This window comes from Ictidomys tridecemlineatus, unplaced genomic scaffold, assembly GCF_052094955.1.
Source record: "Ictidomys tridecemlineatus isolate mIctTri1 unplaced genomic scaffold, mIctTri1.hap1 Scaffold_54, whole genome shotgun sequence".
Lineage (NCBI taxonomy): Eukaryota > Metazoa > Chordata > Mammalia > Rodentia > Sciuridae > Ictidomys > Ictidomys tridecemlineatus.
This window is the reverse complement of record NW_027523576.1, coordinates 2,719,980-2,739,349: the sequence shown is the minus strand read 5'-3', so window position 1 is coordinate 2,739,349 and position 19,370 is coordinate 2,719,980. Positions and strand designations below refer to the sequence as shown.

At 39.9% G+C, this 19,370-nt stretch overlaps 1 protein-coding gene across 8 annotated transcripts in view; it reads left to right on the top strand.

Moving 5' to 3' along the window:
- Nucleotides 1-19,370, top strand: part of LOC144373966 (transport and Golgi organization protein 1 homolog) — a 147,576-nt gene that overhangs the window by 65,247 nt on the left and 62,959 nt on the right. For 4 of the 8 annotated variants that reach the window (XM_078036905.1, XM_078036904.1, XM_078036903.1 and 1 more), the window contains 3 exons: nt 6,208-6,322; nt 7,113-7,266; nt 10,627-10,792. In XM_078036905.1, the coding sequence (XP_077893031.1) occupies nt 10,792 (1 nt within the window). In that variant the 5' untranslated portion in view covers nt 6,208-6,322; nt 7,113-7,266; nt 10,627-10,791. Of the gene's footprint in view, nt 1-4,391; nt 4,499-6,207; nt 6,323-7,112; nt 7,267-10,626; nt 10,793-19,370 lie in introns of those variants that run through there. The other 4 variants (XM_078036910.1, XM_078036908.1, XM_078036909.1 and 1 more) reach the window with 2 other exon arrangements.

Sequence of the window (19,370 nt, the reverse complement as noted above, 5' to 3'; positions counted from 1 at the left end):
ATGTGAAGTTGTGTTGCAATTGTGTACAATGAATCCAAATGCATTCTTCTGTCATATATATCCAATTAAAATAAATTAATTAATTTTTAAAAAAGAGAGAGATATATCAAGGTGATGGAAACCACTCCCAAGCTCCTGGCAGCTCCCATTTTCATAGCCTAGAATTTATATTCTGTGGCAGATCAGCCTGGACAAAAGCCTTGGTAACTGAGAGCCAGAGTCATGTTGGCCTCAAAATCATGCATCTGCTAAGGCCCAGGCTGCTGTTTAGCTTGTCCCATTTGGTCATGCACTGAAGTTTTAAAATATTCTATCATGGCTTTTATTGTCAGCATAAAATGTCACTGCCATAAAAGTATACTTTAGAAAGGTTTTAACATGATGAAGAGTCTTAATTTTTAAAGAGCAGTATTACTTTTGAGCTACTTGGTAGGTCCAGAGATTTACACTAAACATTCTACCTCAAAAGCATAATAGGTTTTTTTTTGTTTTGTTTTGTTTTTTAATATTTATTTTTTTAGGTGTAGATGGACACAACACAATGCCTTTATTTTTATGTGGTGCTGGGGATCGAACCCAGGTCCCGCCTGTGCTAAGCAAGCGCTCTACCACTGAGACACGATCCCAGCCCCAAAAGCATAATAATTTTTGCTTTATTTTGTTTGTTAGATCTAGAAGGCTTTCCACCCAGACTTTTGGAGATGTACAGTTTTTAGCTCAGTACTCTCTACTGTTCTTACTTTCCCCTTAATACCCAAATGAAGGACTTTAGAAAATCAAACTTGAAAAGTTCTGAACCCACTGCTTTTCTAAGAAATATATTTAAATAAAGAAATTCATGAGCTTTGCAGAGTGCACAATTACAGTAAATGCAACTTTTTTTGAGTTACAGGAAAGGAGCAATTAGTTCAGGTGGTGGTAGATCTTTTGATGACTTGAAAATGGGTCTAGGAAGGACAAGTAGAGAATCTGGCAACCTTGAACATTGCTGTATTCTCCAAGAATGCAGAGAATGGTTTTAGGGATGCCTGGAATTGCAACATGGTTAATAGTACCAAAACACAGAGAATGACTGCCTTTTCACATTCACTAGATACAAACTAATTTTTTTTAGTATTTCTCTTTTTTATACATGTATATGTATATACACATGCTTTTAAAAGCACATGCTTTCCTCAATACAAGATTTAAACCACATGAAAAAGAAGTCTGGTGGAATATCACCAGAATCAACAGAAAATAGATTTGGACTCTGAACCCAGAGAATAGTCAGTAGGTGCCAAAGAAACCCCAGCTTCCTGCCCCTTGTTGCAGCTCATTTGGTGAGGAGGGAGAAGGGTAGGTGTAGTAAGCATGAAGAGCCTCTTTGGTACAGGCAGGGCTGTTTCCTGGACAGTTGTTGAGACAGAACACTGGAGAAAAATAGAGAGAGTGTATATATGTTAATGGAGGTTTTAAGTTTTCACATTATTCCACTTACTAGATTTGATAATAGCTACCACTTTTTGATCACTGTCTGATAGGCATTGTGTTTTACATGCTTTATCTCATTTAATTTTTACAAGGCCCTATGTGGTATATGAAGAATTTAGAAAGTTTACTCGCTTGTACAGGGTCACACAGTAGTAAGTGGTAGGACTTGGATTTAAACTTAGGTCTGCTGGATTCCAGAACATGTTCTTGACTCCTGTCCTGTGTGCTCTATGAAGATCCTGTTTCTGCTCTCAAGATCATTTCATTCTAGTAGACATGATGGCCCGAGGGATACTGTGGGAAAGGTAGATGAGTCCTCCCCTGCTCTGAAAGCCAACTGTTCAAGTGCAATACCTGCACAGTGATTGACTCTGAGGTCATTCCTTAGCAGAATTCAGATGAGATGTTTCCCAAGGATGCAAGGGTGAAAGGACATTCATTGCAAGTGTTCAGGGAATTACAGATTAAACGGTAGTTGGCTTGACAAAATAAATATAGGAAGAAAGTTTTTTTAAAAAACAAACAAAAACCAAAATGAGCAGTATGACCAGGAGGCTGCTTAGTCTTACCCTACCTTCAGCAAAAGGGTCATCCCAATTGTGGGTTGCCAGTGGGTGACCATTTCCCAAAACCAGGCAGCCATACCATATGAGAAATATTAATGGTCAGGCATTCTTGAATTCCCTCAGTAGGTATCGTGAGGGTAGTCAGACACAGCTTATTTGAACTCAGCTCTGCTCCCAAAGTGCTAACTTTGATTAAGTCGGGGCTCCTGTCCATCATCATCTGAACTTTAGGGACCTCTACTATATAGAGAGTATAGCCTAAAAATCAAAGCTCAGCACTGGAGGTAGGGTCTTGGATTAAGGAGGAACCAGGGGAGCATTAATAATTATGTTAGTGAGGAAGAGTCGAAGAGGATATTGGCTAGAGCCTGAAACCAACTAAGACTTTCAAAGACTGAGGTTCCTGTGGGTACTTAGCGGATCTCCCTATAGGTTGGGTGGGCAGAAACACTTTTGTTGCTCTGCAGCCACTTAACCTTTGAATTCTTTAGGAAAGGAACAATTCAAAGGGTGAATGTACAAGGGGAAACACCTTATAAGTACTCCGCTGCGCCCTGTGAAAGGGGAAATTAGAATGGTCTCTGCAGAATAGTTCTCCTGTGCTCAGAATACTGCATTCTAAACTTGCCTGGTATCTGAAGTGTTAGGTACAAAGGTTGGAAGGATGATATATACCTTGGTACTCTCTCCTCCAGAAAGCCATTCCAACTCTCTCTCCCACTTCCCTTTGTTATCCTTCTCCATAGCATGTGTGTCTCTGTGGGTACCACAGATTTGTGACCAGCATGTATTCCCTGAGCTAGTGGTTCCCCGTGAGCAGTGTCCTAATTCCATTTTTATATCACATGAAATAGAGCACACACCTGACTGCCACACTGTGTGGCCATCCAGTGTGTGCCAAAGAATCTGGGGATTCTTGACCTGGATAAACTATATGGGAAAGTGTGTGTGTGTGTGTGTGTGTGTGTGTGTGTGTGTGTGTGTGTGTGTACATATACATGTTCATAAGTCTCTCTTTTGAGGAAGTCCATAGTTTATATTAGGCTCCAGTGTGTTTTCATAATCCTGAAAATGTTTATAAAAAACTGAACTTATTTGGAGATTTTCCATATTCTTGTAAATGAATGTGTGTGTATGTGTTTGGGAAGGTGGATTGAACTCAGGGGCACTCGACCACTGAGTCACATCCCCAGCCCTATTTTGTATTTTATTTAGAGACAGGGTCTCACTGAGTTGCTTAGTCCTTTGCTGTTGCTGAGGCTGGCTTTGAACTTGGATCCTCCTGCCTCAGCCTCCCAAGCTGCTGGGATTATAGATGAGTGCCACTGCCCCTGGCATGAGCGTGTGTTTTTATATCTGGTAGATACTTTTATGCTTCCTTAAATTCCTGTTGTGAGCAACAGCTTGGGGTAGCCAAGGAACTCTCCCTTGGAGCCATGGATCACAATTCTGTCCTGGGCACTGCTGCTTACACATCCTGGCAGGGGGTCTACCTAACCTTCCTGAGTTTTATCTTATTTTTCACCTGATAATTCCCTCTTGTCCTACAGGAATGTTGCATTGTAAAGAGATTACAGGTATACAGGCATCTCATAAACTGCCAAGAACTATACAATTGCAGAATACAAGTATTGTAATTAAAAATACATCATTTTTCTTGTCACACAATGCCAGGATAACAAATATGTGATTAAAATGAACATTGGGCCAGGTGTGGTTGCACAGGCCTGTGTTCCCGGCTAGAGGCAAGAGGATCACTTGAGCCCAGAAGGTCAAGGCCAAACTGGGCAACATAGCAAAACCACATCTTAAATAAATACATAAAGTGAACATGGAATGAATTTATTGGAGTGAGAGACTAGAAGTTGAAAGGCATTAGTATCTGCATGTCTTGTAGGCTTTGTAGATGCCCAGAACGGTCTTAGAGTACACACAGGGCTATTGAGGAAATGATTTGCAGACAATGATAAAAGTTTATAAGACCTTCAAGACCTCAATTTGTTTGCTTTACTTTACAGAAGAAGTGGAGTCTGGGAGATGGAGGGTATTCTTTTTTTCAGAAAGGCTGTAGATGGGCAGGGGATATAGCTCAGTGGTACTTGCCTGGCAGGTGTGAGGTCCTGAGTTCAACCCCCAGCAGTGCAGCACAAACAGAGGCTGGAAACTCTTCCTCATCATTGTTAATAGAGGACAAAGAAAGAACCTGTTTGTCTTCATGTCATCAGTTTATTATCATATCTTTTTAAAACAGTGTAGAATTACCCCATGATTTTAAATCTCTCTTTGGGGCTACCTAGAGGCCAGCAGTTCAGCAGTGTGAGCACTTGGCAAGCCATGGGCACAGTGCATCGAAACAACTTTGTGTTTCCAAAGCACCTTCTTGGAGCGCTTCCTGGAGAGCACATCAAAGGGCTGGATGTAGATTACTGCACGCCTCTCAACTGGACTGAGACTCAGAGGTTACTGGGACTTGCCAACTCAAAAAACTCAGTGTCCAAAGCAGAGTGAAAACCCAGATGTTCCAATTTTTTATCCTGGTAGTCACTAGGTTCTAAATTTTCTCACTACTCCAGCTCCCTCCTCTCAATAGCTTGCAAAATGGTAACCTGGAAATGTGTTTTTGCTTAGTGTATATATATATGTATATATGTAAATCCAACTATCATCTAACCTTCCATTTAAACAATTTGTACTAGAAGGAAATTTGAAATTACATTTAATCATTGCTTTATAATTAATGTCATTTAATTAAATATTACTTTAAAAAATGGCTTCTTCTTTGGCAATTACATTACCTTTTGAGCAGTTCTGTTTTGCTTTTTAACCTGGTTATGGGGTTTAGAGAGTACCCTAGTATAGGGTATCTGAAAGCAGAAAGTTCTGGCACTTTTCCCACTTTCCATTCTTTCTCCTGTATGGATGCCAGATTCCTTTGGGAAATCATCATTTGCAAAAGGTCAGGAGCAAAAGGAGGGGCATTCTTGAGTGTAGGGTTACTGCTAATTGGAAACTAAACATCTTTAACCATGTCAGAGTTATTTGTATTTGAAAGGAAACATTTATATATAAGAGCCCTTTCGGTAACATAAAATACACTATAACACAGAGTGTGTGCATTGGAGGGGTGGCGATGGGGTGGGGAAGGACAGCCAGGGAAGCTTCTGACAAATGACTGTGCTGTGCTGAGTGAGGTCACTTGCTAATTAAATCTCAAAGCATTTTCAAAGTATTTTCTTTTCTTTGTCAAATGAAGTTTTCTTCCCTCATATGCCAAAGCAAACAGTTTACTGTGTTTGCCATTTACAAATGAAACATTTCACCATTTTAATGGAAAAATAAGGAGAAAATGGGTGTGTGTTCAGAACCTAGTCAAAGACCAGTGGGAACTCTCTAGTTTCCTTATAGAACCTTAGCTCTCAGCGTCTTCCCATGGTATGATGTGAGACTGGTTCTTCCCTTCCCTGAAACTGTGTGCCCAAGGGCTTCCTGATACACCTACCCTTTCAGGAAAAAAAATCAAACTGTTTTCCACCTGTGCCTTTTTCTTCTTTCTTCCTAGTTTCTTCTTAGAATAAAATTTCTTGAGAATTCCTTTGAAGAAAGTCGAGAATCTACCCCTTTCCCCCGTAGAGTCTAACACCTTCTGTTTTTTCCCACCCTTGCCCTTGGCATCTAAGACATTTCTGTAATTTTTTTTAAAATTGGATGAAAGATCACAAAGTCGAGAGAACTTACTTAAGCTAGGACCTATCATATTGTATGAGCTACAACTGAAACCCCCAGACCTCTTATTTTTGGAGCTGTTTTCTGAAAGAACTTGTGTCCTTATTCACAGACTGTTTGAAGCAAAATCCAATCAAGGTTTTCAAACAAATATTAAATGTCTTCATGCAATTAACTTAAGCATCCTTTTCTTCTGCTTACCTCTCATTCTGTTATATTTGATAATTAAATTTTCCCAGTTCACGCAATGAAAGGTGAGGTAGCACTTTTGACCACTGTACGGTGGTCAAAACCTGAAGTTTGGGGCAGAAATTTCAGTTTGAAGGATGAAACCAGTCAGTTGGACTGATTTCAGATTTTCAGTAGGACCCAGTCCTGCCTTATGTGTTTTCTAGTTCCTTATTTGTGTGTTGCTGATCATGCTCCTTTTTTGTATGGTTTTCAGGTGGAGTTGGCATGAACTTAAAAGCAGCAGATACTGTTATTTTTTCTGACAGTGATTTTAATCCTCAAAATGACTTGCGGGCAGCTGCCAGAGCTCACTGAATTGGCCAGAACAAGTGAGTGAGTTAGTCATTGGCAACTTTCTGCTCTGTTGGCTTGCAGCTGTGGATTGGGGAGGAAGGTAGACCGTGTAGTGCTGACATCAGTGCCACATTGGAGTTAGAGTCCACTGGGTTTGAACCCCGTTGTGCTGCTGGCTTGTAGAGTCATGTTGGGGGATCAGTGGTCCCATGATCAGTTCAGACTCACTTTGTTGAAAAGAACAGTTAAATTCCAAAATGATTAGAAGAAACTTAGAATTTATTTAGTTCATGTTTCTCAGGTTAGATCCTAATTCAGTTTAAAAATGAAGTTAAAGCCAGTGGGTGCACATGCCTGTAATCATTATCAGCATGGGAGACTCAAGCAGGAAGATCAAGTTTAAAGCCAACCTTGCAACTTACCTAAACCCTGTCTCAAAACTTTTTTTTTTTTAAGGCTAGGATTATAACTTCATGGTAAAGCTCTCCTGGGTTGGGTTCCCAGTATCACAAAGAGGAAACAAAGTTGTGTTCAGCTACCCTTTGACTTGAGGTAACATTCCTGCCAGGGGTTATCCTGGCTACAGATGAAGGCCCAATAGTGGTCACTTCATCTTCCTTCCTCTTCCTCTTTTGGGGAAAAGTTCAGGAAGAAGTTGAGGCCAGATTTCTCTAACAAATGCTCAGGTCCCAATGAGCAGTGTCCTTTTCATTGTTCCCTGAATGTGGCATTTGGTTTTGCTTCCTTTTGGGTGTATTTTCCTGGCATGCTTTTTTCCCCAGCTTTGCAGACTTCTAACACTGCTCTCATTTGACTCCCGTACAGGGCTGTGAAAGTGATCCGGCTGATTGGCCGAGACACTGTGGAAGAAATAGTTTATAGGAAAGCAGCCTCCAAACTGCAGCTCACCAACACGATCATAGAAAGAGACCATTTTACTCTGGGAGCCCAGAAACCTTTGGCTGATCCTGACCTCCAGGTAAAATGTGTTCCTTTTAGAGTCTCATGATTTATAACCAGTACTATCTTTGGATGAGAATGCAAATAAAAAGGACCAGCATTAACCACCCATTGTTGCAAATTACACATTTTTTTCATTGGACTAATTCTTACCCTCTCAGTACCTAACTACATGCAAGGTGCCATACAAGCTAAAAATGAGGGTGGCATTTAAAGGCAGAGAAAATAGAATAAAGAGAATGAGCTTTGAACCATCTAACTTGGATTGAAATTCACATCTTATCCCTTATTGGATGTATGACTTTGAGCATGTAACTGAACATCATGGATCTAATCTCTTTATGGCTTCTAAAGATGAGTGTGCCACAAGTTACCTCAGAGAGAATTTGTTTAAGTTCTTTTTTTTTTCTTCCTTTTTTTTAAATCAGTGATGATTAGTTCCATAGCTCCTCCTTAATCCCAGACGCTTTGAGTAGTGACTTACAGTACTCATTCCATACTCAGAGATGAGTGAACAAGATTAGGAATTCAAAATTATGCCATAGGATATAGGGATGAAAGCACTAGAGTTAATTTGTTGAAGAAGGAAAAATTAGATGGGAGTCAAATGCTGGCTTAGAATATCCTAGAGAGCTCTCTTTTGGTAGGAGGTTTAGAGTTATTCCTTAGCAGCAGCCTTTGAGATAAAATTGAACCTATATTATAATATACCCCAAGTCCTTCTGAGGGATTAGATGCAGAGAGATCAACCCCTAGTATATAGTATGATTCAAGCATGAAGAGAGTACTAAATGTCTGAGAAAAGGTAGTAGCTGTGGTAAAGTCTGCTGTAGGAAACTGCAGAGAAATGACAGGAGTTGGCTATTGTTTTGAGGCAGGCAGTGAGAGAGAGCAAGTTCCAAGATGGCTTTAAGCCTTTAAGCCTGAAAGATGAGAGTAGAAAGTAGGAAGACATGGATAGAAATTAGAAAGATGAAGATAATGTAGGCTTTAGTCAACAGAATTTGTAGTAAAAATCAATATACATTATTGTTAGAGGGAGACTCAGAAAAGAAAGGAATTAGAAAAATTTGCAAGAAAAACCAGGCTTTAAAAGGATCAGCTTATCAAACAAAAAATTCAAGAGGTATATGAAAGGGAAAAAATTACACAGTATTACAAGCAGAATCATCAAATTTACAACTAGCCCAAGCATGAGTTTAAAAATGGCAGTTTTCTCACATCTGTATCTTTACACATCATCAGCATTGCAGACAGAGAAGGTGCTGTTTTTGTTAGGGAGTCACTCACCTGCAGGAAAGGGTCACAGATTTGGGGGTACTAGAACCCGAAAGAAGAACCCTAGGTTTTGTTTGTTTACTTGACTTTAGTTTATCTTAGAGAGTAACTGGAGTCTTTGGCCTTTTGTGTTTTGAGTCTTCTGCATGCTCATCTGTCATGGTGGCCGGGCAGGCTGTGCATTTTATTTTCACACTATTGAAGAGGCAATTTCAAATGGAAGGTGAAAGCTTGAGAGAGAGGTGCGTGTACACTGTAGGTGTCTAAATATACTTCTTCACAGGACCTTGGGAGAGGAGCTCATCATGGGCTGTTGTGAAGGCACAGGCGTCAGGAGTTAGAGGAGATGCTTCCCCAGTGGAGGGAGCTCCAGACATTCAGTCAGGGGTTTCCCTGTGGCATTGGCTGCTAGCACATCATTGTGAAATGCACAGGCAAAAACTCTGCCATGGGACCAGATCCTGGGGCCAGTACAAACTATGGGCTGGTGGAGAGGACCTCGGTGGGACTTCCTGCCCAAGCCATGGCAAGAAATCACACTCTGGTTCTGTCTTGTTTCTTTCCTCCCCATCAGACTGTGAGTTATTTATGGTTGCCAGGAACAAGGGTGATAACTCACTGCCTTGTCTCAAAATACAGCAGGACATTTTTTTAAGTTATTAAAAGAATCTAATAGTAAAAGACGTGGTTCTGGTTTGATAAATCTAAGCAGTATAGAGCAGTGAAGTCCTGAAAAAGGAAAGCAGGTTCCTTGTTTTAGAAGGAGAACACAACAGAAACAAAGAACAGATAAAGATGTGGTGAACACTTATTGAATGCGTACTGTGTGCTAAGCATTGTGTGACATGCACTTTTTCCAGTTGTTTTAGAAGAATAACAAAAAAATGAGATAGATGTTGTCTTTACCTCCATCTTAAGAAATTTTCCAAACATCAGATTCATGACTCTAATCCGAGCACTCTTTAACTTCCAACTACATTCTCTTAGTTAGTATAATAAAGTGGTTTTCATTTAAAAAATGGGTAGTTCCTTAAAGACATGTTGTGAGTGAGCATTAGCGAGGGAAGCCAGGAGACATAGTCCAAGGAGTGGAAGAGGGAAGGGTCCCAGTATGGACTGAGCCTCATCATAAATACTTGGCTTTCTTCTGTTTTGGGTACTAAATGCCAAAGCCATTTGGCTTGGTTATATATATGTACACCAAAGTTAAATATAAATATAACAGGTATGGTTTTGCTTAGTTTTTGTCATAGTTTTCATCTCGGGTATTTTCAAGCTAAAGTTTCCAAGTTACAGAATAGGCAATCTAGAGATAATTAACCAAATCTAAAAGGGCAAAATGAAAATGAAGTCCCATGATGTGGATCCCAATTGGTTCAGAATTCCTAAGAGATAGTACTTAGGGAGGTGGAGAGTTGCAAGTAGCAAATGAAAGCCAGGTAACACTATCTAAGATTCTGGTTCCTGTAGCCATAGGAAGTAGGCTGAGTATATCCCCTAGGGGGAGCAAGAGGGCAGGATGGGGAGTGCCACAGGACTATCCAGGGAGATTGAAATTGAGAAAGGGCTTTTGGGTCTGGTGATCAGGGTGGTTATGGTTTTGCCAAAGTGGGTCCCATAAACCACTGTAGTAGCAAAGCGGCTTGGCAAGGACAGGTGGCAGCTCATGGTGAGATGAGGTATTCAGTGGCACCTTCTCTTTATAAGAGTTTGGCAGTGGGAGAGGTAAGAAGGTAGCCAACAGGTTCTCTGAGTTCTCTCAGGACTGCTGGAAGTGCCTGTAAAAAATGCTGGTGAGAAGTGCTATAGAAGATGCTGGAATCATTTTATCTGCCCCCACTCCTCAAAAAAATTGGAGGCCCCAATTTTTTTTGGTATTGTAAATAATTGTCAAAGTCAACATCTCTGATCATCATTTATCACCTCTCTGCTTATTCCTCATCCAACTTCAAAACAGCCTGGCAGGTGTCATTTGTGATGGAAGAGAAGAAAGTGCATCAGGGAAAGAATTACCTGGTATCATTTAGACACTTAGCAAGTCACACATCCTCATCTGTGTTTTCATGAGAACTAACTGGATCTCTCGTTTTCTTCATTCAAGTTGAGTGACATACTGAAATTTGGCTTGGATAAACTGCTGTCCTCTGAGGGGAGCACCCTGGAGGAGGTAGACCTGGAGTCCATCCTGGGAGAGACAGAGAATAGCCAGTGGGCCTCTGATGCCCTGCCTGCAGCTGGAGGAGGGATCAGAGAACAGGAGGAAGGAAGTGAGTTGGGGTTAGGTGAGCCAGTGACTTCATCACCTCAAGGTAGGGTGTGAGTGAGATGCGTCCCCACGGGAAGTCCTGTGTCCTGCTCTGGGACCTTTCTTTCCTACCCAGCCCTGTAGTCATCTGATGACATTCTTAAGGCTTCCTGGTCCAAGAACTACCAGAGTAATCCTTGTTCCCTTGAAGCTGGACTTTGAATCCAAGTGATGATGTTAATGTTTATGGTCCTGTCAGTCTCAAGGATTAAATTTGAACCTTTTCTCCCTTGACGCAGACATCTTCTCTGGAGTTTATTTGGTAAACCTCCTATCTTTATGGTGGTGCTTTGCACAGTGATTCCTCTTCTCAATAGTAGAATGTTTTTTAAATTGCAACTGATATTTATGGACATTTATTGTGTTCATCAACAGTACTGACTATGTCATGTGCTTTAGGTCGTTTAAGACCCATGAGGTGGGGGGCTGGGGTGGTGGCTCAGCGGTAGAGCACTCACCTCGCACGTGCAAGGGCCTGGGTTCAATCCTCAGCACCACATAAAAACAAAAGTAAAAATAAAGGCATTGTGTCCAACTTCAACTAAAAATATACATATTAAAAAAAAAAGACCCATGAGGTGTAGGAGATCATTTTGTCTTCCTTTTTCTTTTTTCTCAAATTTGGTGTCCCCCCCTTCTCTCTCTCTCTCTCTATATATATATATATATATATAGTTGTAGATAGACAGCATGCCCTTATTTTATTTTTTTTAATGTGGTGGCTAAGGATCGAGCCCAGTGCCTCACACATGCTGAGTAAGCACTCTGCCACTGAACTACAACCCTAGCCCCAATATTTATCTTTTTGTGCATTTTCTGTTCTGAAATATTTGAATTTCAGACTTGAAAGGGTTTTTTTTTCCTCATGATTATTTTTAAAATGACTGTTCTCCTGTATCAGCAAGAGGGAGTCAATATGGGCTGGTGTGAGAGGGTTTTACTGACCTTTTTTAAAAATTTTTATTCATATATGACAGCAGAAAGCATTATAATTCTTATACATATAGAGCACAATTTTTCATATCTCTGATTGTATACACAGTATATTCACACCCAGTTCCTGTATTCAAACCTGTACTTTGGATAATAATTATCACATTCCACCATCATTAATAACCTCATGCCTCCTCCCTTCCCCTCCAACCCCTCTGCCCTATCTAGAGCTTGTTGTTCCTCCCATCTCCCACTCTCTATCCCACTATGAATCAGCCTCCTTATATCAAGTAAAACATTCAGCATTTGGTTTTTTGGGATTGGCTAACTTAGCATTATCTTTTCTAACTCCATCCATTTACCTGCAAATGCCATGATTTTATTTTCTTCTATTGCTGAGTAATATTCCATTGTATGTGTGTGTGTGTGTGTGTATGTGTGTGTATACACACATACACACACACATCCCACAGTTTTTAATCCATTAATCTATTGAAGGGCATCTAGGTTGGTCCCACAGTTTAGCTATTGTGAATTGTGCTGCTGTAAACATTGATGCATCTGTGTCCTGTAGTATACTGTTTTTAAGTCCTTTGGATATAGATTGAGGAGATGGACAGCTGGGTCAGATGGTGGTTCCATTCTCAATTTTCCAAGTAATCTCCATACTGCTTTCCATATTGGCTGCACCAATTTGCAGTCCTATCAGCAGTGTATGAGTGCCTTTTTCTCCCACATCCTCGCCAACACTTATTGTGGTTTGTATCCATAATAGCTGCCATTCTGACGAGTGAGATGAAATCTTAGAGTGGTTTTGATTTGCATTTCTCTAATAGCTAGTAATGATGAACATTTTTTCATGTATTTGTCGACTGATTGTATATTATCTTCTGAGAAGTGTCTGTTCAGGTCCTTGGCCCATTTATTGATTGGGTTATTTTTTTTTTTTGGTGTTTAGCTTTTGAGGTTTTTTATATACCCTAGAGATTAGTGCTATATCTGATGTGTGAGGGGTAAAGATTTGCTCCCAAGATGTAGGCTTTCTATTCACCTCACAGATTGTTTCTTTTGCTGAGAAGAAAGAAACTTTTTAGTTTGAGTCCATCCAATTTATTGATTCTTGATTTTAATTCTGGCACCAAAAGAGTCTTATTAAGGAAGTTGGAGCCTAATCCCACATGATGGAGATTAGGGTCTACTTTTTCTTCTATTAAACGCAGAGTCTCTGGTTTTATTCCCAGGTCCTTGATCCATTTTGAGTTGAGTTTTGTGCATGGTGAGAGATAGGGGTTTAATTTCATTTTGTTGCATATGGATTTCCAGTTCTCCCAGCACCATTTGTTGAAGATGCTATCTTTTCTCTAGTGCATGTTTTTGGTACCTTTGTCTAATATAAGATAATTGTAGTTTTGTGGGTTAGTCTCTGTATCTTCTGTTGTGTACCATTGGTCTACCAGTCTGTTTTGGTGCCAATACCATGCTGTTTTTGTTACTGTTGCTCTGTAGTATAGTTTAAGGTCTGATATAGTGATGCCCCCTGCTTCACTCTTCTTGCTAAGAATTGCTTTAGCTATTCTGGGTCTCTTATTTTTCCAGATGAATTTCATGATTGTTTTTCTATTTCTATGAGGAATGTCATTGGGATTTTGATTGGAATTGCATTAAATCTGTATAGCGCTTTTGGAAGTATGGTCATTTTGATAATATTAATTCTGCCTATCCAAGAGCAAGGTAGATCTTTCTATCTTCTAAGGTCTTTTTTTGATTTCTTTCTTTAAGGTTCTGTAAATTTCATTATATAGATCTTTCACCCTTACTGAGATTCTTAATTCAAGAGTTCCTTCTAGCCTGGCACAGTGGTGCACACCTGTAATCCCGGTGACTCCAGAAGCTGAGGATCATGAGTTCAAAGCCAGCCTCAGCAAAAGCGAGGCACTCAGTGAGAACCTGTCTCTATTAAATACAAAATAGGGCTGGGGATGTGGCTCAGTGGTTCATGCCCCTGAGTTCAATTCCCAGTACCTCCCTCTCCACCCCACCCCACCCCGCCCCGAAAAAGAGTTCTTTCTCTCATCAATACAGAGAAGCACAGTGGCTTCAGTAGGGTGCTTTTTTTACTAGTAGGGAAAGGGCTGGGCGAGGCTTTTGGTTTTGTCCTTCTGAATTTTCTTTCATTGCTTCTCTCTCTCTCCCTGCCATAGACTGTCGAAGGCTGTCTGCATTACCCCTTTCTCACCCGAGAGCAGAGCGTCCCTAGATGTCTGACTGCGTCTCCTTCCAGCCCTTCCTTTGAATTCCTAAGCAGCCACTGCTCTGAACTACCAATCTCAGTCATCCTGGGGTGACCTCATTCTGGAGGATGAACTTCATCTGTCTGGCACTGCTGGAGCCCCACTGTCCTGCTCCTGTGCAGTCTCTGTCTGCCTCCCCAGACCAGTGAGGGCTTCAGAGCTCAGCTGGTTTGGGATGTTCATTCTCTGTTTACCTTCAAGTGGAAGTTTATACTAGTTCCCGACTCCTAATTTTGTGGTAGGCTTAGATTAGGGGTGGTTTGATTATCCTTGTTGACTGGTGTGGTTTTTATGGAATATATGGAGAATTCAAAATCTAGGCAATTGGCATTATTTTACAGAACACAGTTCTTGGACTTATTCTTGTGTTTTATCTTTAAAATTTGTTATGATAGTATCACATTTATATTCTTCAAGAACTCTTTCTTGTTCTCAGCTTGTTGTTTTAATCATATCCTATTCCCATTTCAAGGATATAATATCCTCCCCGAGGACATTTATTATAGCTTTTTAAAATATATCTCAGGGAGGATATTTATTATATCTTTTCAGAAAGTGTTACCCTGCCCACTGTATTATCTCTTTTTCCTCTATTTGCTTTTCCTTCTTCCTCCTCTTTTTAAAAGTTTTGTTTTGGAGTCTCTCGTTCTTGTTAGCAGTTTATCTGAAACATCTGGTGTCCTCTGATCATCGTGCTGGTGAAATTCCCCAAAGCTGACATGCAGCTCTGTTGTGAACAGGTGGGTGGCCTTTGGGCCTCATGCCAACAGCACTGGTTGGCAAGCCAGCTTTTGCACTGGGGGAGTCAGATTTGAAGATTTCACTGGAAAACTCATTGTATCCTAAGACGAGTCCTATACCATTACAGTGAAATTGGTGGTTTAAATTGGAAAGACAGGGAGCTGAGGGCACGTGGTACTCTTGGTGTTTGGTGTGCGGATCCTCTCAGTTCCTCCATACTGTGGTGCCTGTGCTTGTGCATCTGAGTTTTTGGAGAACTGAAAGGGTTTCAGTTCCTGCAGTCAGCCCCAGCTAGATACCAGTGTTTTGGTTCCACAGCTCTTTTGAATCTGTTGTCCTCTTCTTATCCACTTTTTATCTTCCAAAGAATTCGTGCACTGTTTCATCTACCATTGCCTCATATATCTTTTTAGAAATCTGTGTATTGTCCTTTAGCTGTTTTGGGTGAGAGAAAAAATAGATGTGTGTGGTCATATTTTTAAGTTGTATTTGATTACCTTAGTACCAAGTTTCCACCCTTTTCTGTACTCATCTAGATTGACTTTATTTACTAGAACAAAATAAAATTGCAGTGTTTTCAGAAAGATAATTATATATCTCAGTCTACCTACAAAAAAAATTACATTTTTGCAGACAGTTTAACTGTTGGATTCTCTACTTGGATAAAAATTTGGAATGTTGTCTTCGATGACTGTCTTGATTCTCTTTGTGGTAGATGGTTCCTCTGGCAGGACCCAGATGAGGGTCTAGACCTGTGGGCTCCAGCTGCCTCTTCGAAACAGAGTGAAGACATAAAGCATGGTTAAAAATAACAAATGAATATGAAAGAGGAGTAGTTAGAGCAGCCCATTCACAATTAAGTATAAAGTAAGGTTGCTTTATCTTTAATGCCAAGTTTTTTAAAAAGCACAGTTATATGGTAAGGTGAGCATGCCCAGAAACCTGCCTTGGGAGCATGTGCAAAACCTAGCCCCGCCCAACTCCTCCTTTGAAGGTGGAAATAAAGTTGCCCGCCCCTTGAGCTGGTACTGGTTAATGGAAGTGAACCAGGAACTAACAATAGGCTGCTAACTTTTCATTTGTTTGGCTAGCGATTTACATCATTCTGTCTCATCCAGAAGGTGTAAGATTTCCATTGCAAATAGAGATTGTGGAGAGGGGTCAGCAGCTGTACTAGGGGAGTAAGATGTTACTTTTCCTGGTGGTCCTTTGGATTTTGCTTCGCTTTCCAAACGGAAGCATGGCTGATGGTTCTTAGGAGAAAAATACATGAATAGTCTTTTAATTGGTTCCTTGATCATTCTTTTTTATTACAATTTTAGCTTTTAAGTGACTCGGCTGCCTTCTCTACTATTTGGTCATGAATTTCTTTTTTTCCTTCTCAACAAGGATTGTTCTGGGGACCCAAGTGCTGTCAGCTTTTATAAGGAATGTTGATTACTTTATATGAAATAGGATGGAAGGAGGTTGATTAAACCCTGTGAAATGAGAGACAGTTGGGGAATTCTGTGAAAGATGGCCATGGACAAAGATTTGTGGGATCACAATGTACTTCTACAATATTTGTGAGAGGGATGTGTGAGATAAGGATCAGATTTTTTTTTTTAATAGCATCAGGTATCAACCAGCACTAATGAGTGAAAGCTAAAGGGAGGCAGCTTGAAAGTCTTTGCAAGAAAGGATTTTGTTCATAACTATGACTTCACAAATAATGACTCTCCCAGGATTCTCTGAATTTTCCCTCTGAGAGTGGACCATTTGAGTAGAACCAGAGTATCAAAGAAGAAATTTTAAAGTCTAGTAAAAATTTATATGTGGATTTTTCAAAATGCTACAAATAGTTGATTCTTTGCTGTCTTTAAACAATATACAGTAATCACAAGAAAAGTTCCTTCTGTTCTTTGTGTCATTAGTTCTTGGCCTCACTCAAACCTAAGTGATGATGTGGAGGAAGAGAGCACACAAGATAACATGGCTATTAGCTTCCAGTTTAGAGGCTTGCCCTGGCGAACATTTCTTCTCTTTTCATGAGGTATAAAAATATAACCAAAACCCATCAGGACAGATTTTATATGGCTAAAAATTCATGAAAATAGGAAAGAGTATTTCTGATTTTTCTTAAAGTTCTCAAATACATCTAAATAGTAGATAGAAAAGACAGTGGAATGAGATTACCATCATTACCCTAAGTACACATATAAAGACACAACTAGGGGCTGGGGATGTGGCTCAAGCAGTAGCTTGCTTGCCTGGCATGCATGCAGCCCGGGTTCGATGCTCAACACCACATACAAAAAAGATGTTGTGTCCGCCGAGAACTAAAAAATAAATATTTAAAAATCTCTCTCTCCCCTTCCTCCCTCCCTCCCTCCCTCCCTCCCTCCCTCCCTCTCCCTCTCCCTCTCCCTCCCCCCCCTCTCTCTCTCTTCAAAAAAGACACAACTGATGTGACTCTGTATACAACCAGAGATATGAAAAATTGTGTACCATATGTGTAATATGAATTATAGTGCATTCTGCTGTCATATATAACAAATTAGAATTAAAAATAAATAATTTTTTTAAAAAAGATTTTAAAAAGTGGGAAAATCAGAAACTAATATCGTTCCATGCTGTACATATCACTTCCCTTTCTCAAGTACAATCTGGCACAAAATGTGTTGAGAAGAGATTCCCCTCCAAAAAAAAAAAAAATCCACTGGGGCTGGGGATATAGCTTAGTTGGAAGAGTACTTGCCTCACACGCACAAGGCTCTGGGTTCAATCCCCAGCACCACCAAAAAAAACCCAAAATCTGATATTACATCCAATGGCATGAACAAGATTTAAAAAGCCACATAACCATAATGAGAGCACAAAGCACACAAAAGGCTTTCTAGATTCTAATCTAGAAAAAAAAAACATATCCCAAGGAAGGAGAACAATGTTCTTGCAATTACTTTTCTCTAAGGAGTGTCTTAGTATGGTGATGAATGACCTTTTTTAACCCCCAGCACTGAGGATTGAACTGAGGAGTGCTCTACCACTGAGCTACATCTGCAGTCATTAATGTTTGTTTTGTTTTTATTTTTCTTGAGACAGAGTCTCACCAAGTTGCCCAGGCTCTCCTCAAACTTACCATTCTCCTACTTGTCAACCTCCTGAGTAGCTAGGATTATAGGCATGCACTATTGTACTGGCTACAAATTATTTGTTTTTAAATCAGGAAGTTGTCATTTAGAGAATATTATTCCCATAAGTTTTTTCTATATAAATTATTATAGAGCAAGCTTCACACAACCAATTGAAGAGACATTATCGTCAATAGATTATCCTATATTGTAGTTAATTGTATGGAAAAGAAACAATGTAGCAAAAATGAAATCATGAAAACAAAGACATTTCACATAGTAATGTAGATTAAAATGTCATCCAACTATAAATTCCCCCAAAATGCATGGACCAAGATCCTACCCAAGATTGAGACTTGAGGAAGGACTGACTGTATCCTTTAAAGGCACAAACTCATTTTTTCTTCTCTGTGGTACCCTGTGCCACACTGTAAAGAAGCCCAGGCTATCTTGCTGGAGGGAGAGTCCATTTGAAGAAAGCCCCTGACATATGAAAGACCACATGGAAAGGGAGACTACATAAAGCCAACAGTCAGCACCTTAGTTCCGGACATACAAAGCCATCTCAGACCTTGTAGTCTAAATCAGGCGTGTGCTGTATGGGTGAGCCTAGGTGACACTGGAGCAGAACCTTGGTTAAAGTCTTGACTTACAAAATTATGAGAAATAAAATGGTTGTTTGTTTGGTAGTGGGGATTGAACTCAGAGGCTCTCGACCACTGAGCCACATCCCTAGCCCTATTTTGTATTTTATTTAGAGACAGGGTGTCACTGAGTTGCTTAGTGCCTCGCCATTACTGAGGCTGGCTTTGAACTCTCGATCCTCCTACCTCAGCCTCCTGAGCCACTGGAATTACAGGTGTGCACCACCACTCCCGGCAAATGGTTATTTTTTAAAGCCACTAAATTTTGGAATTTTTAAAAATATAACAATAGATAACTAAAACACTGTTTATTGATGATTTGTAGGGCTTTTATTTAATGACCAGTTTTATTAAAGAATACCCCATTTATTTCTACTGTGATCAGCAAACAAACTGAAATTCAATATTTAAAATTTTTTGCCAAGAATATAACCTATCTTGCAAGTTTCCATGAGGACTAGAAAAGAATATATATTCTGGAGTTTTTGGGCATTGTCAGTCAATGTCAATAAGGTTAAGGTGGTTGATAGTTTTGTTCAGACTCTTGTGTATCATTAGTGATTTTTTTATAGTGTTACTATCAGTTGTTAAAAGGGTGTTAAAAATTCAAAGTATAGATTTGTCTCTTCAGTTTTGTCAGCTTTCATATATTTGGGGCATATAAATGTTTGGTTGTATGGTGTCGTGTTTCTGTGTTCTTAAAAACACATTATGGTATTATGAAATGTCTTTCTTATCTCTTATAAAACTCTTTATCTTGAATTAAATTCATCTGATGTTAGTATAGCATCTACATTCTTCTTGGCTTACTATTCATGATG